At 38.9% G+C, this 22479-nt stretch overlaps 1 protein-coding gene across 1 annotated transcript; it reads left to right on the plus strand.

The window, feature by feature from the left end:
- The first annotated feature begins 12963 nt into the window (after positions 1-12963).
- cxcr2 (chemokine (C-X-C motif) receptor 2) lies at positions 12964-19014 on the plus strand. The gene is made up of 3 exons (XM_036573243.1): positions 12964-13152; positions 14195-14689; positions 18254-19014. The coding sequence occupies exons 2-3, from the start codon at positions 14210-14212 to the stop codon at positions 18803-18805; spliced, it is 1032 nt and encodes a 343-aa protein (XP_036429136.1). The 5' UTR covers positions 12964-13152; positions 14195-14209; the 3' UTR covers positions 18806-19014.
- The last annotated feature ends 3465 nt before the right edge of the window (positions 19015-22479 follow it).

The raw sequence follows: 22479 nt of genomic DNA on the forward strand, positions 1-22479 counted from the left end.
TGTTAAATTAACTCAATAAAAAGCTCATTGCTGATGTTGTGGCTCATTATTGCCCTCTAGTGTTCTAGTTCTACTTCAGAGGCAACATCCAGCTTCTTCTGAGGATCACAGAAATGTTCATGAGGATCACAGAGCGCTTCACCCTGTACCAAAAATTCAGTTCATTTCAAATCAACTTTCTTGTTCTAATATCAGTGCAGTATAATGAAAGTATTCACACTGTTCTCACACTACACAACAGTGTAGACACAATACTAGAGTGCAGGACAGTTATAGTGCAGTACTGGACAGTGTGATACTGAGGAGGTGGAGTAATATAATTTTACCATAGGACGTCTGTAATGTTTATGACATTTCATATGAGATAAGAAGTCTTGGTAACACTTTACTGTAGGGTGCTGTTCATAAGGCTACATGACACCTATATAAGGTTGTCATTACAACTGACATAACCCTACATAACTATTTATGAATGCTTATTACAACAGGCGCCATCTGTCATAAAGGCTACTTTAGCTGACTTTGATCAAAATTGGCAAATGTAACCTTTATAGCGAGTGACGCTTATTGGAACAGGTATTTATAAACAGTTACGTAGGGTTATGTCAGTTGTAATGACAACCTTATGTAAGTGTCATGTAGCCTTATGAACAGTACCCTACAGTAAAGTGTTACCGAAATCTTTTTATAAGCCACACTGATAGGAGTGGCCTTCACTCCAAAAAAAAAAAAAAAAAAACTGAGAAATAGAAATAGAAACAGAAAACATGTCAAAGCATTTAATTAGGCATGTTTTTTGTTTACCCTAACCACCTACAGAGAGTTAATGCATAAAGGAATGCAGTGTCTCATTTCCTTGTGAAAGAAAAAGGGACTTTTCAGAAGTATATATTTAATATGAAAAGTATGTGCTTTTAATAATTACATACTTTATTTAATAAACGTACTTTAATACATATTAAACATTATTTTGGAAAAAAAAAATATATATATATATACACAGTGGTGTGAAAAAGTGTTTGCCCCTTCCTGGTTTCTTATTCTTTTGCATGTTTGTCACACTTAAATGTTTCAGATCACCAAACAAATTTAAATATTAGACAAAGATAACACAAATAAACACAAAATGCAGTTTATAAATGAAGATCTTTATTATTAAGGGAAAAAGAAATCCAAACCTACAGGGCCCTGTGTGAAAAAGTGATTGCCCCTAAACCCAATAGCTGGTTGGGCCACCCTTAGCAGCAACAACTGCAATCAAGTGTTTGCAATAACTGGCAATGAGTCTTTTACAGCGCTGTGGAGGAATTTTGGCCACTCATCTTTGCAGAATTGTTGTAATTCAGCCACATTGGAGGGCTTCCGAGCATGAACTGCCTTTTTAAGGTCATGCCACAGCATCTCAATCGGATTCAGGTCTGGACTTTGACGAGGCCGCTCCAAAGTCTTAATTTTGTTTTTCTTAAGCCATTCAGAGGTGGACTTGCTGGTGTGTTTTGGATCATTGTCCTGCAGCAGAACCCAAGTGCGTTTCAGCTTGAGGTCACGAACAGATGGCCGGACATTCTCCTTCAGGATTTTTTGGTAGACAGCAGAATTCATGGTTCCATTTACCAAAGAAAGTCCTCCAGGTCCTGAAGCAGCAAAACAGCCCCAGACCATCACACTACCACCACCATATTTTACTGTTGGTATGATGTTTTTGAAATGCTGTGTTACTTCTACGTCAGATGTAATGGGACATACACCTGCATCAGTCCACAGCGTATTCTCCCAAAAGTCTTGGGGATCATCAAGATGTTTTCTGGCAAAACTGAGACGAGCCTTAATGTTCTTTTTGCTCAGCGGTGGTTTTCGTCTTGGAAGCAGTAATCAGGCCTGGGTGTGGCTAGGGAAAATGAACTCAGCTTTCCAAAGATGTGATAAACCACAGTTAATTTATGTTTTAAATTTGTTTGGTGATCTGAAACAACATTTAAGTGTGACAAACATGCAAAAGAATAGGAAATCAGGAAGGGGCAAACACTTTTTCACACCACTTATGAATTTAAGGCACTTAAAATACAGTGACTTTTGCATGACTCTGTATTTTAAATGCATACTCTTGGGTTTCCCATTACTCATATTCAATTGCAAGTTAGATTGAGTTGTATTACAACTGAAATGCAACTAAAACATATTAAAACATACTTTATAAGTCAGAACTTTAAAAATATACTTCTAAATAATACACTTAAGTGGATAAAATGAAACATACTTTAGCTTATGTATATTTCAGTCTGTTAAGAAATAAATTAAGTGTATTTCCTTACAGCATTTAAGCATAATTTAAAGCCTGTCACTTAAAAAATAATGTAATGAGTCAGAACAAATCAGACACAGATAAAAATCAGTTTTGAGGTTTTGATGAAAAAGAAAGATCAAACTTTTAGCGACTAAACAGGCAAAGCGCAAAACCGAGAGAGAGCAAGCAAAAGCCAAAAGGTTCATACAGCGAAAGGTCAGAAAACACAAGCAGAGTCAAAAACCAGAAAAGACAAAATAATACAAAAAGGGCTAGGCAAAAAAATGAATCAGGTCCAAAATAAAACAGGCCAGGCAGTTAAACAGCACTAAGTGAAACTGGGGCAATACTTTATAAAGAAGTGACGACAGACAAACAATGAATATATACATATATATGTAGGACTAGACACAGATGAGGAGAATCAGTAATTGAGCAAAGCTGATCTAGGATCAGCTGATCCCAGAGCGTTCTGAGTCATGTGATCCTCCTCTGAATTATGGGAATTGGAGTTCGGGAGCAAAAGTCTGAGAAGCAGCAAAGTTGGAGGGAGGAGTGACATAATTAACAAAAATACAGAAAATGATATTTTAGGTGCATTTCCCTAAGAAATGTCCCTTTAGTGTTCTTTAAGTATACAACAACTCCTTTTCCACAGAATATATCAGAGGTTTTGCCTGTCAATCACACAAGATTAATGTAAGCTGGGGTTATTTCTATGCTTTGTGTTATATTAGCTACAAGACACTGATGTGGGAGACGTGGCAGATTCAGAAGAGACTAAAATCACTGAGAAACAACAGTAAAAACTATGTTTACCCATCTTCATATGTAAAACTACTCCAGTTTATGTAGTACTGAACAGTGTAAGACAGTACAGTGTTACTGAACAGTGTAAGACAGTACACACAGTGTCATACTGGACAGTGTAAGACAGTACAGTGTTACTGAACAGTGTAAGACAGTACACACAGTGTCATACTGGACAGTGTAAGACAGTACAGTGTTACTGGACAGTGTTAGACAGTACACACAGTGTCATACTGGACAGTGTAAGACAGTACGGTGTTACTGAACAGTGAAAGACAGTGCGGTGTTACTGAACAGTGAAAGACAGTGCGGTGTTACTGAACAGTGTAAGAGTACAGTGTTACTGAACAGTGTAAGACAGTGCGGTGTTACTGAACAGTGTAAGACAGTACAGAGTGACTGAACAGTGTAAGACAGTACAGTGTTACTGAACAGTGTAAGACAGTACAGTGTTACTGAACAGTGTAAGACAGTACAGAGTTACTGAACAGTGTAAGACAGTACAGAGTTACTGAACAGTGTAAGACAGTACGGTGTTACTGAACAGTGAAAGACAGTGCGGTGTTACTGAACAGTGAAAGACAGTGCGGTGTTACTGAACAGTGTAAGACAGTACAGTGTTACTGGACAGTGTAAGACAGTACGGTGTTACTGAACAGTGTAAGACAGTACGGTGTTACTGGACAGTGTAAGACAGTACGGTGTTACTGAACAGTGTAAGACAGTACGGTGTTACTGAACAGTGTAAGACAGTACAGTGTTACTGAACAGTGTAAGACAGTACAGTGTTACTGAACAGTGTAAGACAGTACAGAGTTACTGAACAGTGTAAGACAGTACAGTGTTACTGAACAGTGTAAGACAGTACAGAGTTACTGAACAGTGTAAGACAGTACAGTGTTACTGAACAGTGTAAGACAGTACAGAGTTACTGAACAGTGTAAGACAGTGCGGTGTTACTGAACAGTGTAAGACAGTACAGTGTTACTGGACAGTGTAAGACAGTGCGGTGTTACTGAACAGTGTAAGACAGTACAGAGTTACTGAACAGTGTAAGACAGTACAGTGTTACTGAACAGTGTAAGACAGTACAGTGTTACTGAACAGTGTAAGACAGTACAGTGTTACTGGACAGTGTAAGACAGTACGGTGTTACTGAACAGTGTAAGACAGTACGGTGTTACTGAACAGTGTAAGACAGTACAGTGTTACTGAACAGTGTAAGACAGTACAGAGTGACTGAACAGTGTAAGACAGTACAGTGTTACTGAACAGTGTAAGACAGTACAGAGTTACTGAACAGTGTAAGACAGTACGGTGTTACTGAACAGTGTAAGACAGTACAGAGTTACTGAACAGTGTAAGACAGTGCGGTGTTACTGAACAGTGTAAGACAGTACAGTGTTACTGGACAGTGTAAGACAGTGCGGTGTTACTGAACAGTGTAAGACAGTACAGTGTTACTGGACAGTGTAAGACAGTACAGAGTTACTGAACAGTGTAAGACAGTGCGGTGTTACTGAACAGTGTAAGACAGTACAGTGTTACTGGACAGTGTAAGACAGTACAGTGTTACTGGACAGTGTAAGACAGTACAGAGTTACTGAACAGTGTAAGACAGTACAGAGTTACTGGACAGTGTAAGACAGTACAGTGTTACTGAACAGTGTAAGACAGTACAGAGTTACTGAACAGTGTAAGACAGTACGGTGTTACTGGACAGTGTAAGACAGTACAGAGTTACTGAACAGTGTAAGACAGTGCGGTGTTACTGAACAGTGTAAGACAGTACAGTGTTACTGAACAGTGTAAGACAGTGCGGTGTTACTGAACAGTGTAAGACAGTACAGTGTTACTGAACAGTGTAAGACAGTACGGTGTTACTGAACAGTGTAAGACAGTACAGTGTTACTGAACAGTGTAAGACAGTACAGTGTTACTGAACAGTGTAAGACAGTACAGAGTTACTGAACAGTGTAAGACAGTACAGTGTTACTGGACAGTGTAAGACAGTACGGTGTTACTGAACAGTGTAAGACAGTACAGTGTTACTGGACAGTGTAAGACAGTACGGTGTTACTGAACAGTGTAAGACAGTACGGTGTTACTGAACAGTGTAAGACAGTACAGAGTTACTGAACAGTGTAAGACAGTACAGTGTTACTGGACAGTGTAAGACAGTACGGAGTTACTGAACAGTGTAAGACAGTACGGTGTTACTGGACAGTGTAAGACAGTACGGTGTTACTGAACAGTGTAAGACAGTACGGTGTTACTGAACAGTGTAAGACAGTACGGTGTTACTGAACAGTGTAAGACAGTGCGGTGTTACTGAACAGTGTAAGACAGTACGGTGTTACTGAACAGTGTAAGACAGTGCGGTGTTACTGAACAGTGTAAGACAGTACGGTGTTACTGAACAGTGTAAGACAGTGCGGTGTTACTGAACAGTGTAAGACAGTACGGTGTTACTGAACAGTGTAAGACAGTGCAGTGTTACTGGACAGTGTAAGACAGTACAGAGTTACTGAACAGTGTAAGACAGTACAGAGTTACTGAACAGTGTAAGACAGTACAGTGTTACTGAACAGTGTAAGACAGTACAGAGTTACTGAACAGTGTAAGACAGTACAGTGTTACTGAACAGTGTAAGACAGTACAGAGTTACTGAACAGTGTAAGACAGTACATTGTTACTGAACAGTGTAAGACAGTACATTGTTACTGAACAGTGTAAGACAGTACAGAGTTACTGAACAGTGTAAGACAGTACAGTGTTACTGAACAGTGTAAGACAGTACAGAGTTACTGGACAGTGTAAGACAGTATGGTGTTACTGAACAGTGTAAGACAGTACAGTGTTACTGAACAGTGTAAGACAGTACAGAGTTACTGAACAGTGTAAGACAGTACAGAGTTACTGAACAGTGTAAGACAGTACAGTGTTACTGGACAGTGTAAGACAGTACAGTGTTACTGAACGATGAAAGACATTACAGTGTAACTGAAGAGTGTAAGACAGTACATACAGTGCAGTACTGGACAGTGTAAGCATAATCCAATTCCAAAATAGTTGGGACAGTGGGAAAATGCAAATAAATCAGTTTGCTGATATATGGCTTTTGTTTATAAGCACAGGCTTTTAGCTTTCGACTTTGTGAAGTATTGCATCTCTAGAGGAGCTACTAAGTATTCATTCCTGTGTTTGTTATCCTGTTACCGGTTCTGACTGTGCTTCTGTCTTTTTGGACTTTGTCTTTAAACCTGATCCCTTTTGAACTTGTCTGTCTGCTCTTATTTTTGTCATGTTTATCTATTTTTGTATTTTGGCCTTTTTAGACCTGACCTTTGCCTGTTTTTTGACGACAACTTTGGATCACTATTTCACTAGGAAAGTTTCTTGTGCTCCTTTTATCTGCATGTGTCTGACTTATTCTGTCTCATTACAGTTGAGAAACATTGTTTTTACACTGTTGGACTTTTTGCTGATGCAGTTTTTTGTAAAGTAGCAACTGAGCCTCTCATGAATCCTCCTTTTATATCAAATTATGACAGCATCACTTGCTACCTGTTTACTTGTTTAACTGTGGAAAGTTCCATAACAGGGTTTTATGCTCATCATTCCACAAATTTTCTGATCTTACATTGTCCCTATCCAAACTGGAATGTGTTGCAATAACACTGATGAATTGAAATATTAAACATATCTCCTTTTTCCTGTTTTCACTTAAATATCTGTAAAAGACAGTTTACAAACCACTGCTTTCTGTTTTTATTTGCATTTGGCCTACTGCAACTTTTTTGGAATTGGATTTGCAAAATTCTTTGAAAAACCCTGAAGCAAAAAAGAAGAGGGAAATGATGAAATGAAGAAGATGTGCATCTTCAGATCTTGACGTGTTGTCACTGTTTAAATGTCATGACTACAACACTTTTTTTTGAAGCAGAAAACAGAACCGAAAGCAGTGAGTCATTTTTGAGGTTTTGCACTGCCAAATCAAAGGGGTCTGGAACTGTAAAAGTGTGATGTATATAAACATCCCAAATGTGAAATTTAGGATGAAGGAACTGAGGATTTAGGATTTAGGAACTGGACCGTCATTGAAGAAGTTGTGTGGTTTAGGACTAGACTTAAACCCTGTCTGGGAAAACAACCCTTAATGTACAATGAAGCTCCTTACACATTGTATCTAGTTACGTCACCATTCTGTAACAGTGTGTTTAGGTAATGGGAGATACTAAATGCACCTACTGGACATGCATACCAAACGGCGCAATGCGCGAACCGGCCGAGTCATGTTAAGCCGAAGTGCCGAACGGTCATCAGTGGAGCGGACTATATAGTTTTAGCGAGCTATAGTCAGTGGCTAACAACTGGCTAACTCAGCACACTGTGAAAGGGCTGAGGTGACCGTATTTTGCAATCTTATTAAGTTCAGTCTTACATTTTGTGGACATTTGTGGACAGTTGTGGTCTGAAACTTTAATAAAGTGGCTCAAAAGGAACTGTTTGTCTGTTTTATTCAGTGCAAATCTGGCTACTTTCTCGTTGTAATCTTTTAATGCTAACCAGCTAGCCAGCAATGGTGAGCAGCCACTAGGGATGGTATATCTTGTTTGTTTACAACTTTACAGTGAGAAAATGTACTGAATAAAACAGGTATGGCTAATGAGCTCTTTAAAGATGTTAAAGACTGAATGCTGCCATCTTAAACATAAGGCTATATTTATGTTAAATTTAAGGCTTTTAATATCTGATCAATCAAAAGAGTGGCCTTAACAGTGGAATATTTCCATGGCGATATATATACATTAATGGACAATGGACACCGATCAGGCATAACATTATGACCACCTCCTTGTTTCTATGCTCATTGTCCATCTTATCAGCTCCACTTACTATATAGGTGCACTTTGTAGTTCTACAGTTACAGACTGTAGTCCATCTGTTTCTCTGCATACTTTGTTAGCCCCCTTTTACCCTGTTCTTCAGTGGTCAGGACCCCCATGGACCCTCACAGAGCAGGTACTATTTGTGTGGTGGATCATTCTCAGCACTGCAGTAACACTGACATGGTGGTGGTGTGTTAGTGTGTGTTGCGCTGGTACAAGTGGATCAGACACAGCAGTGCTGCTGGAGTTTTTAAACACTGTGTCCACTCACTGTCCACTCTTTTAGACACTACTACCTTGTCGGTCCACCTTGTAGATGTAAAGTCAGAGACGATAGCTCATCTGCTGCTGCACAGTTTGTGTTGGTCATCCTCTAGTCCTTCATCAGTGGTCACAGGACGTTGCCCACAGGACGCTGTTGTCTAGATATGTTTGGTTGGTGGACTATTCTCAGTCCAGCAGTGACACTGAGGTGTTTAAAAACTCCAGCAGCACTGCTGTGTCTGATCCACTCAGACCAGTATTTGGTGGAGCCTCCCCTGGCAAGAATGACAGCACTCGGCCTCTTCACCACTCCTCCATGCAGAACATTTCAGACTCGTTGAGATTCTGGGGTTTCCTCTTGTGAGCTGCCCTCTTCAGTTAAGACCATAGAATTGGGTTTAAGTCTAGAGACTGAGAAAGCTTTTGATTTTGTGTTGCTGCAACCACATCTTGGTCGATTTTGACATGTGCTTTGGGTCATTGTCTTGTTGGAAGACACAGCCCAGTTTCAGGACCCTCTTTAACAAGAGCCGTTGGACCGCTGGTAGAAAAACAGCCCCAAAGTTTCAAAGAGCCACCACAATATTTTACTGTGGGTAAGAGGTGTCGTTCTTTGCACTCTGTCCCATTTATTTGCCCCACATGGTGATGCATGGTGTGCATGGCCAAATGGTGATGCAGCTAAACTTTGCACTTGTGACAGTGTGATCTTTGGGCTTCCTATTGCCTCTATTAGCATCCTGTTCAATGTGCATGGGGCAGTAAGCAGATACGTCACCTTTCTGGCAAATTTTCAACTGTTTCATGCTTTTAAAACTTCTTCACAATGGCCCCGGTTGAGCTTATTATTAATTATTCCATACGTATGAAACCCTGGTTGTGTTTACTGTTAATTTCAACTGCTGACCTATTTTTTGTAGCCATGAGTCTATGCAGCTTAACAGCTTTTTTTTTGTATTTCAACTGAGAGCACTTGGGTTTTTCCCATGTTGATGGATGATGAAGGGATTTTACCTGTGTTTTATCTCATATTTATACCCGGTGAAACAGGAAATGGTCACAGACAACAATAAAGTTTCCTAACAGTAAAGTCCCTAAACACTAAAAGCAATATCAGGAAACATCCCCCAACAACAGGCATCCAGGGGTTTTATTTATGGTATTCGTCAAATGTGGCAACAATTTTGCCACATGTTTTTGACAGAATGATCTATTCTGATGACACGACAACACCAATGCAGTAATTATTTATATTGAATGAATAATTAGCAATTTCTCCAACCATTTGTGGGAAAACAGAGTCATTGGATGTATTACTTATATTTGATTAACATTTTTGCTCACTTTCTTGCAGGGTGCTAATATTTCTGGAATTGACTTTATATTGGAATGGTTGACAAACAAGCAAGAAAAATCAGAATTTAATTTCTGACTGCTGTTCACAGCTCCAGTAGACTGTTAACTCTGCAGAGGTTCAGATAAGATTGGCCATCGTCATGTAGAACATGAGGTAAATTCAAAACTGCTAGAATGCAACCAAGGAAAGTGTAACAGCCTAAACATTTCCACATAACTGTGAGGTAATTTGATCATAAATGCATCCCAAAGGTACACAAATCATATCACGTATTTCATTCACAAATAATTTGCTTACAATTACTTTTTTAAGCAATAAGCCACGAGAGGCGGTGCGTTACTGCGGTTTTATCATTGGAGTCCATACTCGACAAATGATGCACCATTTGGCTGTAAAGATTAGAATATCTAAACTTTCATAGCTAGAACACTATTTAGGGAATACGGAGCCGTTTGGGATTCAGTCTGGGACATTTGAAGTGTGTAATCCATTCAAGTGACATTCTTTAGACTTTTATTCTGCCGTTTTACAGATAATCATATCATAAGTACTGTAATTCAAGCCTGTGATATTAATGATGGAGTTGTTTAGGCTGTTTAGGCCTGTTAGCTAGCTGACCAGCCTGGTTCTAGTTAAGAACATAAGCTGTCAGCCCCTCAGTTTAAACAAAAAAATGGGTTCTTACTTCATCAGTGCACTCGGTGATCCATGCGAGCAGCATGAGAGTCCATTAACAGCAGAAGGGTTTTTTGTGCCGTGGTGCAGTGATACAGAGTTCAGTCACTGTGAGGCGTCATAGGTGTGTGTATATCGTGGATTTTACAACGGCTTCCAACGTGGCTCAGCCAATCAGATTTTAGGACCGGAACTATCCGTTTTATAAACTCAGTTCGTTAACACTCACAAGGAAAGGGTAACCCTTTAAGCATGCGAAGAGAATGAACTCACTCTTCGCAGAGTTTTTCACTGGAACACGGCAGACCATACACTCTCAGAAAGGTATGAAACTGTCACTGGGGCAGGACCCCTCTTGTCACTGGGGTGGGACCCTCAAGGGTTCATCTCAGTGCCTTTAGTCAGGGAACATAACTGTACCATAATCCACTGAAATGATATGTTCTAAGCTGTACTGACTCCACACACCCCGTCTCGTCTCCAGGCTTTTATTTTACTGTTCTGTTTAAAACATTCGGTTATGAAAAGGTACAAATACGAACTTTTCACCTGGAAAAACTTACTTAAGGTTCACAATCAGACCTTAAAACCACTGTTGTACCTTTGAGGGAACATTTACACTGTTTGTACCTTGATGAATGAGAAATGTACCTGAACAGAACCTTTATTTCTAACCGTGTATCACTGAAGCTTGCTGAAACTTCACAACCATGACTTAGTTATGTTCATATATATATAACTCCACTGTATACACAAGCTGATGAAGGCACACTAAACACACGGTTCTCTTTATAGTTTCTTATAGCCGTATTGTTATGTTTTCCTGAGATAATGTTATATATGCTGGCTAACTAATGTTAATGTGAGCTATGGCTTTGGAGTGCAGTTTGAGGGTTTTGTTCGCCTTAGCAATAAAAAAATGTTCTTAAAGCTGCTATTCTTTGTGCTGCCATCAATGACGTGACTAAAAGCCTTCATGTTGAAACCGAGTCCCCCTCATCACGTAGCTCACTTTGCAATGGTTGGCTTGCGTTAGCTTATCTGAAGCAGCAGCTTCCTCCTCTACAAACACAAAAGAAAGTTCCTGATTCCCAGAATGTTTGCCTCACCATATTTTCCAAATCTCAGCCATATCTGCACTGAAAATTGTTTACCTTTTATTTTTGAATAACAAAACATTTTAGTCTTTTGTGCTACTGAAGATTTAGCATGCTAGCACAAGGGCTATAAACTAGTGCCTCAAGTTAAACCACAGCCCGGCTATTTTAGCTGATATTCAAGTATTTTTATATGACTTAACCAAGACACCAAGTCAAGAGACACCCAAACTTTAGTTTACCTGTAAAATGTTAGCTATTGGTAGTAAGCACAGTCAAGTAGCCCTGCTGAAAAAACCCATAGTAACCGTTAAGTGTCTCAGTTGGTTCCTGATGGTTTTGTAATATGTTTTTGCTTTTTTAATGGGTTGATATTACAGCATAAAGGATCATAATGGTGTAACAGGTGACCAGTGGCTGATTCTAAATGCATTTGATGGTTTCCTAATGGGATCTAAAGGTGTTCTGCAGGAAAACTAGTGGTGTCTATTGGAAGCCATAAAGCAAATTCCCATTAGAAAGTAAAACAATTAAGTTGGGATCCTAATGTTTTCTAGTGGTCCTTTTTCAGCAGTGAAGCCACATCAAGGAAGTTGCGTAGCTGGGCTTTAGCTACAGGAATGTCCTCAGAAGGGCTGAGCACGGCACCTTAGCAACCACCTGGGATTCCATAGCATTGACCTGGCAACACCTTAGCAACCACCTGGGATTCCATAGCAATGGCCTCACAAAACCTTATCAACCACCTGGGATTCGATAGTAATGGCCTAGCAACACCTTAGCAACCACCTGGGATTCCATAGCATTGACCTGGCAACACCTTAGCAACCACCTGGGATTCCATAGCAATGGCCTCGTAACACCTTAGCAACCACCAGGGATTCCATAGCAATGGCCCAGCAACACTTTAGCAACCAACTGGAATTCCATAGCATTGACCTGGCAACACCTTAGCAACCACCTTGAATTCCATAGCAATGGCCTCGTAACACCTTAGCAACCACCTGGGATTCCATAGCAATGGCCCAGCAACACTTTAGCAACCAACTGGAATTCCATAGCATTGACCTAGCAACACCTTAGCACCCACCTGGGATTCCATAGCATTGACCTGGCAACACCTTAGCAACCACCTGGGATTCCATAGCAACGGCCCAGCAACACTTTAGCACCCACCTGGGATTCCATAGCATTTACCTGGCAACACCTTAGCAACCACCTGGAATTCCATAGCAATGTCTTTGTAAAGCCAACTTACTTTTGGCTTCCAAACCTCCCCCCTTTTGTAGTGTGTTGCAATGTGTTTCTCAGTTATTTGTGCAAAACTTACATTTTGCTTGTTTACATTTAACCTTTTTATTTATGCAGAATACTTACTGTGCATGTTTACACCTGATCAAGAAAACCGATGCAAGAAAGTGATAAATAGTTGTGAAAAAAACAAAAAGTCTCAGCGTGTGCCACAAGCCACCTTTACATTTTTCATCCTCTGTTGTGAAACTTTGCTGATTGTATCTTCGTGGTTGTGCGAGCATGTGTGTGTGTGTGTGTGTGTGTGTGTGTGCGAGCATGTGTGTGTGTGTGTGTGTGCACGTCGACGAATCTTGTGGTAAACAGACAGGAAGAAAATGACAATGGTCATAAATTTCTCTGCGTGAAGTGAATGTCTTCATTCCATCTGCAGCCCCGGAGACGTTCGGCTGTTTTGCACAAGCGCAGCTGATCGAGAGCTGCTCTGCAGAAGAATCGCCAACCAGAAAAAACAGCAGAAAGGTAAGAAGATTGGGCAACATAGGGTACAAACCACTCTCTTCACACACTTACTGGCCATTAATGACCGATGATAGAAGATGTTCAGTCTTGAGGCGAGGCAAGTTCATTTATATAGCATCTTTCATACATTGCTGTCATTCAAAGTGCTCTAGAAATGAGAAAGTACAGTCGGTTAAAAAAGTAAAGGAGAGCAGAAGTTAAAAACATGATTAAAACATGATTAAAACAATAGATTTTAAAAGAGAAAATCGTTTCATTAAAAACCAGTTTAGAAATTAATTTAGGATAATTAAAAATCAAATGAAAAATTATAAATTAAAAGCTAAATAAGGATAAAAAATTGCCGTTACAGAGGAAAACATATGAAATAAATGTCACTGCTGTTGGAAGAAAACGTATCTCCGTTTTTGTTGTTTTTCAGTTTTTGACACAATTTGAAAATGCCTGTTGCTCTTTACATTGTGCTTAAATTCCATGACAAATGGACCAAAAGAAATGACCCAAAATGACTTGGAAAAAAGTCTGGTTCCATTGACTTACATTGAAAATAAAGTAGTTTTTTCTTTCTCCTGTAAAGTTACCATTTTGGAGATACAAGGTTTTCTTCCGACAGCAGTGATATGCTGGTCCTGCACATTATTATGATTTTTAATGCAGCTTTGCTGTGGTTATTTGTTTGCTTTCATACATTATGTGTCTCTGTTGGATTATTTCTATGAAAATGCACACTTCTGCCAACATATTGTTCATGAGGTGTATGGCAAAAGAAAACTGAAAATATTTTTAAAGAAGTATTTGCACTTTCAGTTCCCCGAATCTTTGCCTTATGCTGATGGTGCACCAGTTGTCTTCATTTCCAATCTCATAGATGATGTATGGCTCATTTAGTCGTCAACACAGACAAAAAAAAACAAATCAATCAAAATATATCAAATACATCAAATATATTTATTCTGGAATGTTTTCACCCTCACGTTCCTCACGTCTTTGCTTTAGGTGGACGGTGCACTGAGGTAAAGTGACCATTTTTCTTCTTTTCCAGTCAAACATCTTCAACATGGACAACGACTCTTACTTCTACGGCACCGAGTACGCCTTCATAGTTCCTTGCTCTGTTATGCTGGAGGGTTTAAACAGCACTGGCATTGCGGTCAGCTATGTGATCGTGTTCCTCCTCAGCCTGCTGGGCAACAGCGTGGTGATCTACGTGTTGTGTTTAATGGGAAGCCGCAAGACCTCCACAGACATCTACCTGATGAACCTGGCCCTGGCTGACCTACTCTTCTCCCTCACGCTGCCCTTCTGGGCCGTCAACGTCCACTCCTCCAACTGGGTCTTCGGCACCTTCCTCTGCAAGGTGGTCTCAGGTCTGCAAGAGACTACGTTCTACAGCTGCGTCTTCCTCCTGGCCTGCATCAGCATCGACCGGTACATGGCCATCGTCAAGGCCACCCAGTTCATCTCCAAACAGGGGCACCTGGTGCGGGTTGTGTGCGGGCTGGTGTGGCTGGGAGCCTTCATGCTGTCCCTGCCTGTGGTATGTAACATTCCTTAAGGCTTGTTTAAGGTGCATTTCGTCCTCACAAATAGGGATATATATATATATATATATATATATATATATTTAATGAACAATGCATTTTACAAAATAACTGCTACAGAGCATCAAACCACATGTTCTCAATCAATATCCACCAAAATATGTCATTTAATCCATTTCTATTCTATTTTGTCACAATTGCCCAAGAATAAAGTCGGTCACACCAGTGACTTCAGCTAAAAGCTTCATATGAAATCATGAGCTAAATGAGAAAATCTCTGATAACTGAAAGACACAGTGGACTCACCATGTGCTTTTCTTCATAGATCCTCAGAAATCAAGTGATGTCATCAGTGTGATTTGTATTTCAAAATAAGAGACTTTTTGTTCTGCAGTAACACCAGTGACACAACTCTTGGGGACCAGAACTTTCATTATATATTATATAATATTTATTTGCCTTTTGTTTTCTTTATGTCATTTAATTCATATAATGTTTTTACCTCAAAATATGGCCTCAGCCTTTACACATGACCGTGAGGACGAGCTCTTCTGTGGTGCATGGAATTCTATATGATTGATTTAAAAATCAATATTGCTGAATTGATGCCTGAAGAAGGTGTAACTGTTAAAATAACTAAGTTTTATTTTAGAATATAAATATATTGTAACCCAAACATGCTAGGGACACAAAAATTGATGTTTCTGCATATATATATATATATATATATATATATATATATGTATGTATATATATATTGCTGCTGTCGGAATAAAACCTCCTATCCCCAAAATGGTAACTTTACAGGAGAAGGAAAAAAACTGCTTTACTTTTAATGTAGGTCAACGCAACCAGACTTTTTTCCAAGTAATTTTGGGCCATTTCTTTGAAGAAAACACCTTATATTTGATGATTTTGTATATTTAGCTTATTACTACAAATATAAGGTGTTTTCATAGGAAGTGTCTGCCCTAAACCCTAACCCCTAAATTTACACATAAAATTTAAATTAAAGGAAAAAAAAAATACTTAAAATTGTTTTGTATTTTTAACTATTTATTTTTATTTTATTTTAAAGAGAAGTTGAAAGATGTAAATGTATCATGAGTTTAATTTTTACATAAAAAAAAAAAAAACAGAAAATGCTGACACATGTTTTCATGTCACTACCAAAACACAAGTTTAATCTGTAGGCGGAACCTTATTTTAGACACGCCCCTGCATTTTAGAGCAAGAAGTGAGGCTGCATCCCTAAAGGCCACAGTTCCCAGATCCCATTGTTTTGAAGTAAATGTGCCCCAAAGTCTGAAAATCAGTGTGGCACATTAAGAATTTTATGCAATTAAACTGTTTTGTGTTTTAATGAAAATTATGATGATTTTATGTCTGTGCAGCAGTTCAAAGCTGTGTTCGTTAGTCATGTACTGGCTGCGTTTTTGAGTTCTGCACAAAATGAGCTCGAATCATCACGACCGGAACAGTCACTGCTGAATCATTTGGTGAAGTTTCGGTAGTGTTATGATTGTTTTAGTGGTGAGAAAATGATAAAATCAAACAGCAGATGTGATTTTGTTGTATAGCAGCGCACGGAAAATTCATTTAGAAACAGGTTCATCATTCAACAACAGCCGAGGGAAATCTGTAGGATTTAGATGAGTAAATGGGGCTGCCTCTTCAGATGAACTTATGCACTATCAGAGCTAACCAGACACCTACATTAGGTATTTCCTCCTCAGTGGAGGATGTGTAATTTCAGATAAAGATATTTTCAGTGCTTCTAGGTCTGGATCATCTAGCTGACATCAGCTATAAGAGTGAGCATAGTTAATGATTGTCATGCTGTCTCTGCCTTCTCAAAACCCCCAAAAAACATGCTAAAATATCGAGTCTGGAGTTTTTCTGACCATGTAATACGTCTTTATGTATTAGCGTCATGTGAACAGTCTCAAAAAGAAGGTCTGGCTCGAGGTTTAGATGCATCAACATTATACTCTGTAAAAATGGTTAATCAGCTATAACATAACAAAAAATGTACTTCATGTGGCAACAAGTAAATTAACTAGTTAACAACTGTTTCATTCAAAGTAATTCTGAGTTGAACAAAGCTAGTTCAATTGCTTGTTACCACATGAAGCCATTCTTTTAGGTTGAGCTGATAAACAATTTTTTTTTACAGTGTACTGATGAAGTTACGGTGACAATCGTAGATCATTCACTCACATCCTCAGAAGACACGTCCTTCACCAAGTTTTGACTGAGTTCTCTTTTAATTCTCTTTAAATGTGATCGCAATAATCAGAATCAGGTGTCTGAAGCACAACCCACATTATAAACACTCTTCTGCACATTGCATGCAATTACACATTTCCACCAGAGAGGTCGCCAAATCCCCAGCATCTACATAGTGTAGCTTCCTTTCTGTTTAATCTGTCCGTTCTCTCAAAACTACAATGCAACACTGAGACTTCTCCCAGAGTGAAAAAGGTATCGCTGTTTCTCGGTTTCTTCTTTATTTCCATATATTCCGGTTTGAAGTGGTGTCACATGAAAGTATGGTGGCAGACAGCTATGTGAACATCTGTGTGTGATGACCACAGATATTTGCAGATTCACAAAGCAGAAATGAAATCTCAGTTGTCAGGGGCCAGATTCGCAAAGCTTTCCAACATAAATACTTACAAAGCATTGTAAGACAGTGAGTTCATAGGCTCAACTTAATGTAGGCCCACGCAGATCAATCAGCACCTGCCTTGGTTTTGTGCATTCTGCGTAGATATTTTGACCACCAGCGTGTAATGATGACCTAGGTCATTACACTCTCATGGGAACAAGGCAGCTGCAGTTTTCAGAGCCAGGCCCTGCAGTTCCTTTCCACCTGGCTGAGTGAGCTGAAACACAGCTTGATGATGACAAGACAACTCCTTGTTGGCAAGACGCTCCAATGACCACCATGACATTTGCCTCTTTTTTATTAAGCATTTTATTAAGCAATTCAGGTTCGTTATAAAGACTTATAACTTCTATTCCATGTGTGATGTCTGATATCATGTAACTCTAATGGCATGATCTCTACTTGTGCTTCATGCCGTCTTTTTCTGAAACTAAAATTAGATGTGAAATCTATTCAAACTAAGAGAAACAGAAGATATGCTGTGTTAATTTAAGCGTAACAGTTTAAGAACCTGAGCGAAAGTGCTTGATTAGCTCACCAAAATTACTATTAATATCACCTGTAAAACAAACAAGAATAAAAATAGAAGGCAATGATAATGCTAATAATTTGTGCACATGGTAATATTTTACATTCATATTAACAAATGATGCAACAATTCCAGAGCGTGCTTTATGTAAATGATATGTAAATGAAGTGCTGGTAGGCTGGCACTTGTTTTTACGCACTGAAACAAATTCATCAGTTGCGCTTAAATGTCTGTTTTTGTTTTCACATCGTTTGAAAGTTTCATAAATCAGACACAGAGCAGTTTGCAAATCTTAGGCAATTTCAAAATAAGGGTCTGTATGTCTTAGAGTGGCAGTGCCTAATTTGGCTGTTGTTACAGGTGGTGCAGCGCGAGGCCCTGCATTTAGACGGCTACAATTCCATGACATGTTACGAGAACGTCACGGCTGAAAGCCTGGATGAGTGGCGCGTGGCTCTGAGGATTCTCCGCCACACGCTGGGCTTCTTCCTGCCTCTGATAGTCATGCTGTTCTGCTACGGCTGGACGGTGGGCACCCTCTTCCACTCCCGCAACAGCCAGAAGCACAAGGCCATGCGGGTCATCCTCTGCGTGGTTTTGGCCTTCGTGGTCTGCTGGCTCCCCAACAACATCGCGGAGTTCATCGACACGCTCACACGGGGAAACCTGATAAAGGACACATGTGAACTCCGGGAGAAATTGGAAATGGCCTTGCATATGACTCAAGTTTTGGCCTTTATTCATTGTGCCATAAACCCCATACTCTACGCCTTCATCGGCAAGAAGTTCAGGAACCAACTCTTCATGTCTTTCTTCAAGAAGGGTCTGGTTGGAAGAGAGGTGCTCTCCCGGTACCGAATCGGCTCCCTCTACAGCTCAGGAAGCTCCAGGCATACATCCGTCACACTGTAGGACAAATTAAATACAAAGGAGGTCCAGAGGAAGAAAGGCTTACAGCTGCAAGCGGCAATTATAGGGGTCCAAGCACTTTGGGATAACTAGGTTTAGTTACTGCTATACAACGACCGGCCACTTCATTAAAACCACCTTGTTGTTTCTGCACTCACTGTCAGACACATCAGTGTCGCTGCTGGACTGAGAACCAAAAACATCCTGCCAACAGTGTCCTGTGGGCAGCGTCCTGTGACCACTGATGAAGGACTAGAGGATGACCAACACAAACTGTGCAGCAGCAGATGAGCTATCGTCTCTGACTTTACATCTACAAGGTGGACTGACAAGGTAGGCTTGTCTAAAAGAGTGGACAGTGAGTGGACACAGTGTTTAAGAGCACCAGCACAACACACACCAACACACCACCACCACGTCAGTGTCACTGCAGTGCTCAGATTTACCCACCAACCAAATTATACCTGCTCTGTGGTGGTCCTGTAGGGGTCCCGACCAATGAAGAACAGGGTGACAAAGTATGCAGAGAAACAGATGGACTACAGTCTGTAACTGTAGAACTACAAAGTGCTTCTATATGGCAAGTGGAGCTGATAAAATGGGCAATGAGTGTAGAAACAAGGAGGTGGTCATAATGAAGTGGCTGGTCAGTGTTAACATCAAAGAACACCTGACACAAGTTGGCTGTTTGAGGTGGAATCAAGTATAAAAGCAAATAAAGAAAGCAAGAAAGAAAGAAAGAAAGAAAGAAATTGATAAGTAATTGGTGTACAGGAACAATATGGAAACTAGGTCCCAATTTACAGTTACCATTATAAACAACAAATCAACACCTGACACAGGAAGGCTGTACAAGGTGGAATTAAATTTAAAACTGAAACAAAATCCAAATAAATTAGATAATATTTTGTTTTTTCAACCGTTATGATGGCGGTTTGGTTATCTCATTGCATTACATTGAGTTAGATAATAAAACAAATCTGCAATTGTTTTTTAAAACCAATGTACATTATTATTTTTAATATTCAACATGCACATGTTAAAACTCAGTATGGAGACATTAAGAGGATCTTCTTAACACACCCACAGACCACACACTCTGTCTGAAAAGACATTATCTACAAACGATCTGTCAAAAACAACCTTATCTTGCCTTGCAGAAGGAAGAAACTGAGTAACCGAGTGTTCTGTAGTAACAGTAAGAACATGCACACACACTGGAGATGAAATGTACTGGATTATGTGTTTTTAACCCACTGTCTTTCTACAGATACGCTTTATTTATATATGTTTGTTCATTTTACGTCATTTTGAGAAAGTAGCTGTTGTGTAGTCACTGTATGACACGCAGCATTGCATCACAACCCCGGTTTTCTCTTTCTCATAAACAAGCTATGAATGCAAATGTGTGGGTTTCAAAGCACTCATAGCAAGAAATGTCCAAAAAAGTAGCGTTTGTTTTAAAGTCCGTCAAAAAGTATTTTCACACTGTCTCTTGCTTTGCTTTATCTGTAATATTGTAATGAGTAGAGCTTGTGCATCATGCTGTATATACTAGGACTCAATAAACGTCTCTTTGAAATGAGAACCGACTTTATTTTTTCAGAAAACACCTGTTTTATTAGCGGGAGGAAGTCTCTGAGCTGCGCGATAGACATCTGGTTGTCTCCGACATCTATGTGCAGAATATCACCTCCACCTCCGATTCAAGAGGTCGCATGAATTTCCTACCTTACAGAAAACAGATCATTCAAATTTTCATAATTCAGTTGTAGCGTTTAGATGTTAGAAAGTGCAGGAGACAAACGTTTCTTTACAGTGATTGCGATGGCAACAAAATACAACACAAATATAGACATTTTATTCACTATCCAGAACCACCAGGGAACCTATATGTGTCTTCTGAGCTTTTATATGTAATACTGATGATGGAAAATAGTGATGAATCTGAGGAAAATAACTTTTGTCTTACAATAGCCTACATATGTTTTTATAAAGTGTTTTAAGCCAAAATCCTCTCAGAACTATTGTAAAAATGTCTCAGACATCAGGCAGTGAATTCATAACCAGTTCATGGAGTAACTTTCTGTGAGGGAGCTTTTAGAGGTGGATGTCTGGTTCCTATCACCACCACTGTGAACAGTTCTGACTCGGTAAGTTTATCCAGAACAGAGCGTTTCACACCAAACCACTCTGAACGACTTAGTTATAAAATCTGAATGGTTGATTAATTGATTGGTGGAATCTATTTTCCTCTTTAATATTACTTAACCAGAGTCTAATCTTTAATATTATTAGTAGCAGTTTTTTATATAGTTCATATGGTGCCTCTCAAAAAAAGAGATAGCGTTCAGACAAAAAATGTAATTGAAGTTTTTGAAATAGGATCCAGGACAGCAGTGACATGGAGGCTGTACACACTTAAAAATGATGGTTCTTCAAGGGTTCTTTAATAAAGAAAATGGTTCTATATAGAACCATTAACACTCAAAGAATGCGTTGCATGATTAAAGAGTTCTTTGCATTGTTAAAGTGTTCTTCAGATTGATGGGGAATGTGCTGTAGATGCTTCTATATAGAACCTTTTTGAAAATGAGTCTATAAAGCACCAAAGCTTGACATCAAAACAATAGCAGAAGCCTTTTTGGTGCTATATAGAACCATTTTCTTTATTAAAGAACCCTTGAAGAACCATCATTTTCAAGTGTGTAGAATGTTCATGGCTCCACATAGAACCATTTTTTCACTAAAGAACCCTTGAAGAACCATCATTTTAATTGTGTAGAATGTTTATGGTTCTATATAAACCATTTTCTTTAATAAAGAACTCTTGATGAATCATCATTTTCAAGTGTGTAGAATGTTACTAAAGAACCTTTGAAGAACCATCATTTTCAAGTGTGTAGAATGTTTATGGTTCTGTATAGAATCATTTTCTTTGCCCTTGAAGAACCATCATTTTTAAGTCTGTAGAATTTTCATGGTTCTATATAGAACCATTTTTTTTGCTGAAGAACCCTTGAAGAACCATCATATTAATTGTGTACAATGTTTATGGTTCTATATAGAACCATTTTCTTTACTAAAGAACCTTTGAAGAACATTTTTAAGTGTGTAGAATGTTTATGGTTCTATATAGAACCATTTTTGTACTAAAGAACTCTTGATGAATCATCATTTTCAAGTGTGTAGAATGTTACTAAAGAACCTTTGAAGAACCATCATTTTCAAGTGTGTAGAATGTTTATGGTTCTATATAGGACCATTTTTTTGCTGAAGAACCCTTGAAGAACCATCATATTAATTGTGTACAATGTTTATGGTTCTATATAGAACCATTTCTTTACTTTTAACCCTTGATGGACCATCAATTTTAAGTACGTAGAATGTTTATGGTTCTATATAAACCATTTTCTTTACCAAAGAACCTTTGAAGAACATTTTTAAGTGTGTAGAATGTTTATGGATTTATATAGAACTATTTTTGTACTAAAGAACTCTTGATGAACCATCATTTTCAAGTGTGTAGAATGTTACTAAAGAACCTTTGAAGAACCATCATTTTTCATTGTGTAGAATTTTTAAGGTTCTATATAAATCATTTTCTTTACTGAAGAACCCTTAAAGAACCATCATTTTAAGTGTGTAGAATGTTTATGGTTCTATATTAAACCATT

Source organism: Colossoma macropomum, unplaced genomic scaffold (genome assembly GCF_904425465.1).
Source record: "Colossoma macropomum unplaced genomic scaffold, Colossoma_macropomum, whole genome shotgun sequence".
NCBI classification, from domain to species: domain Eukaryota; kingdom Metazoa; phylum Chordata; class Actinopteri; order Characiformes; family Serrasalmidae; genus Colossoma; species Colossoma macropomum.

What these genes read in the sequence shown, in the direction of transcription:
- cxcr2 (XM_036573243.1), top strand. Translation starts at nt 14,210, where the DNA reads ATGGACAACGACTCTTACTTCTACGGCACCGAGTACGCCTTCATAGTT. An exon ending in TCATGCTGTCCCTGCCTGTG is followed by an intron (nt 14,690 to 18,253) that starts GTATGTAACATT and finishes CTGTTGTTACAG; the next exon opens with GTGGTGCAGCGCGAGGCCCT.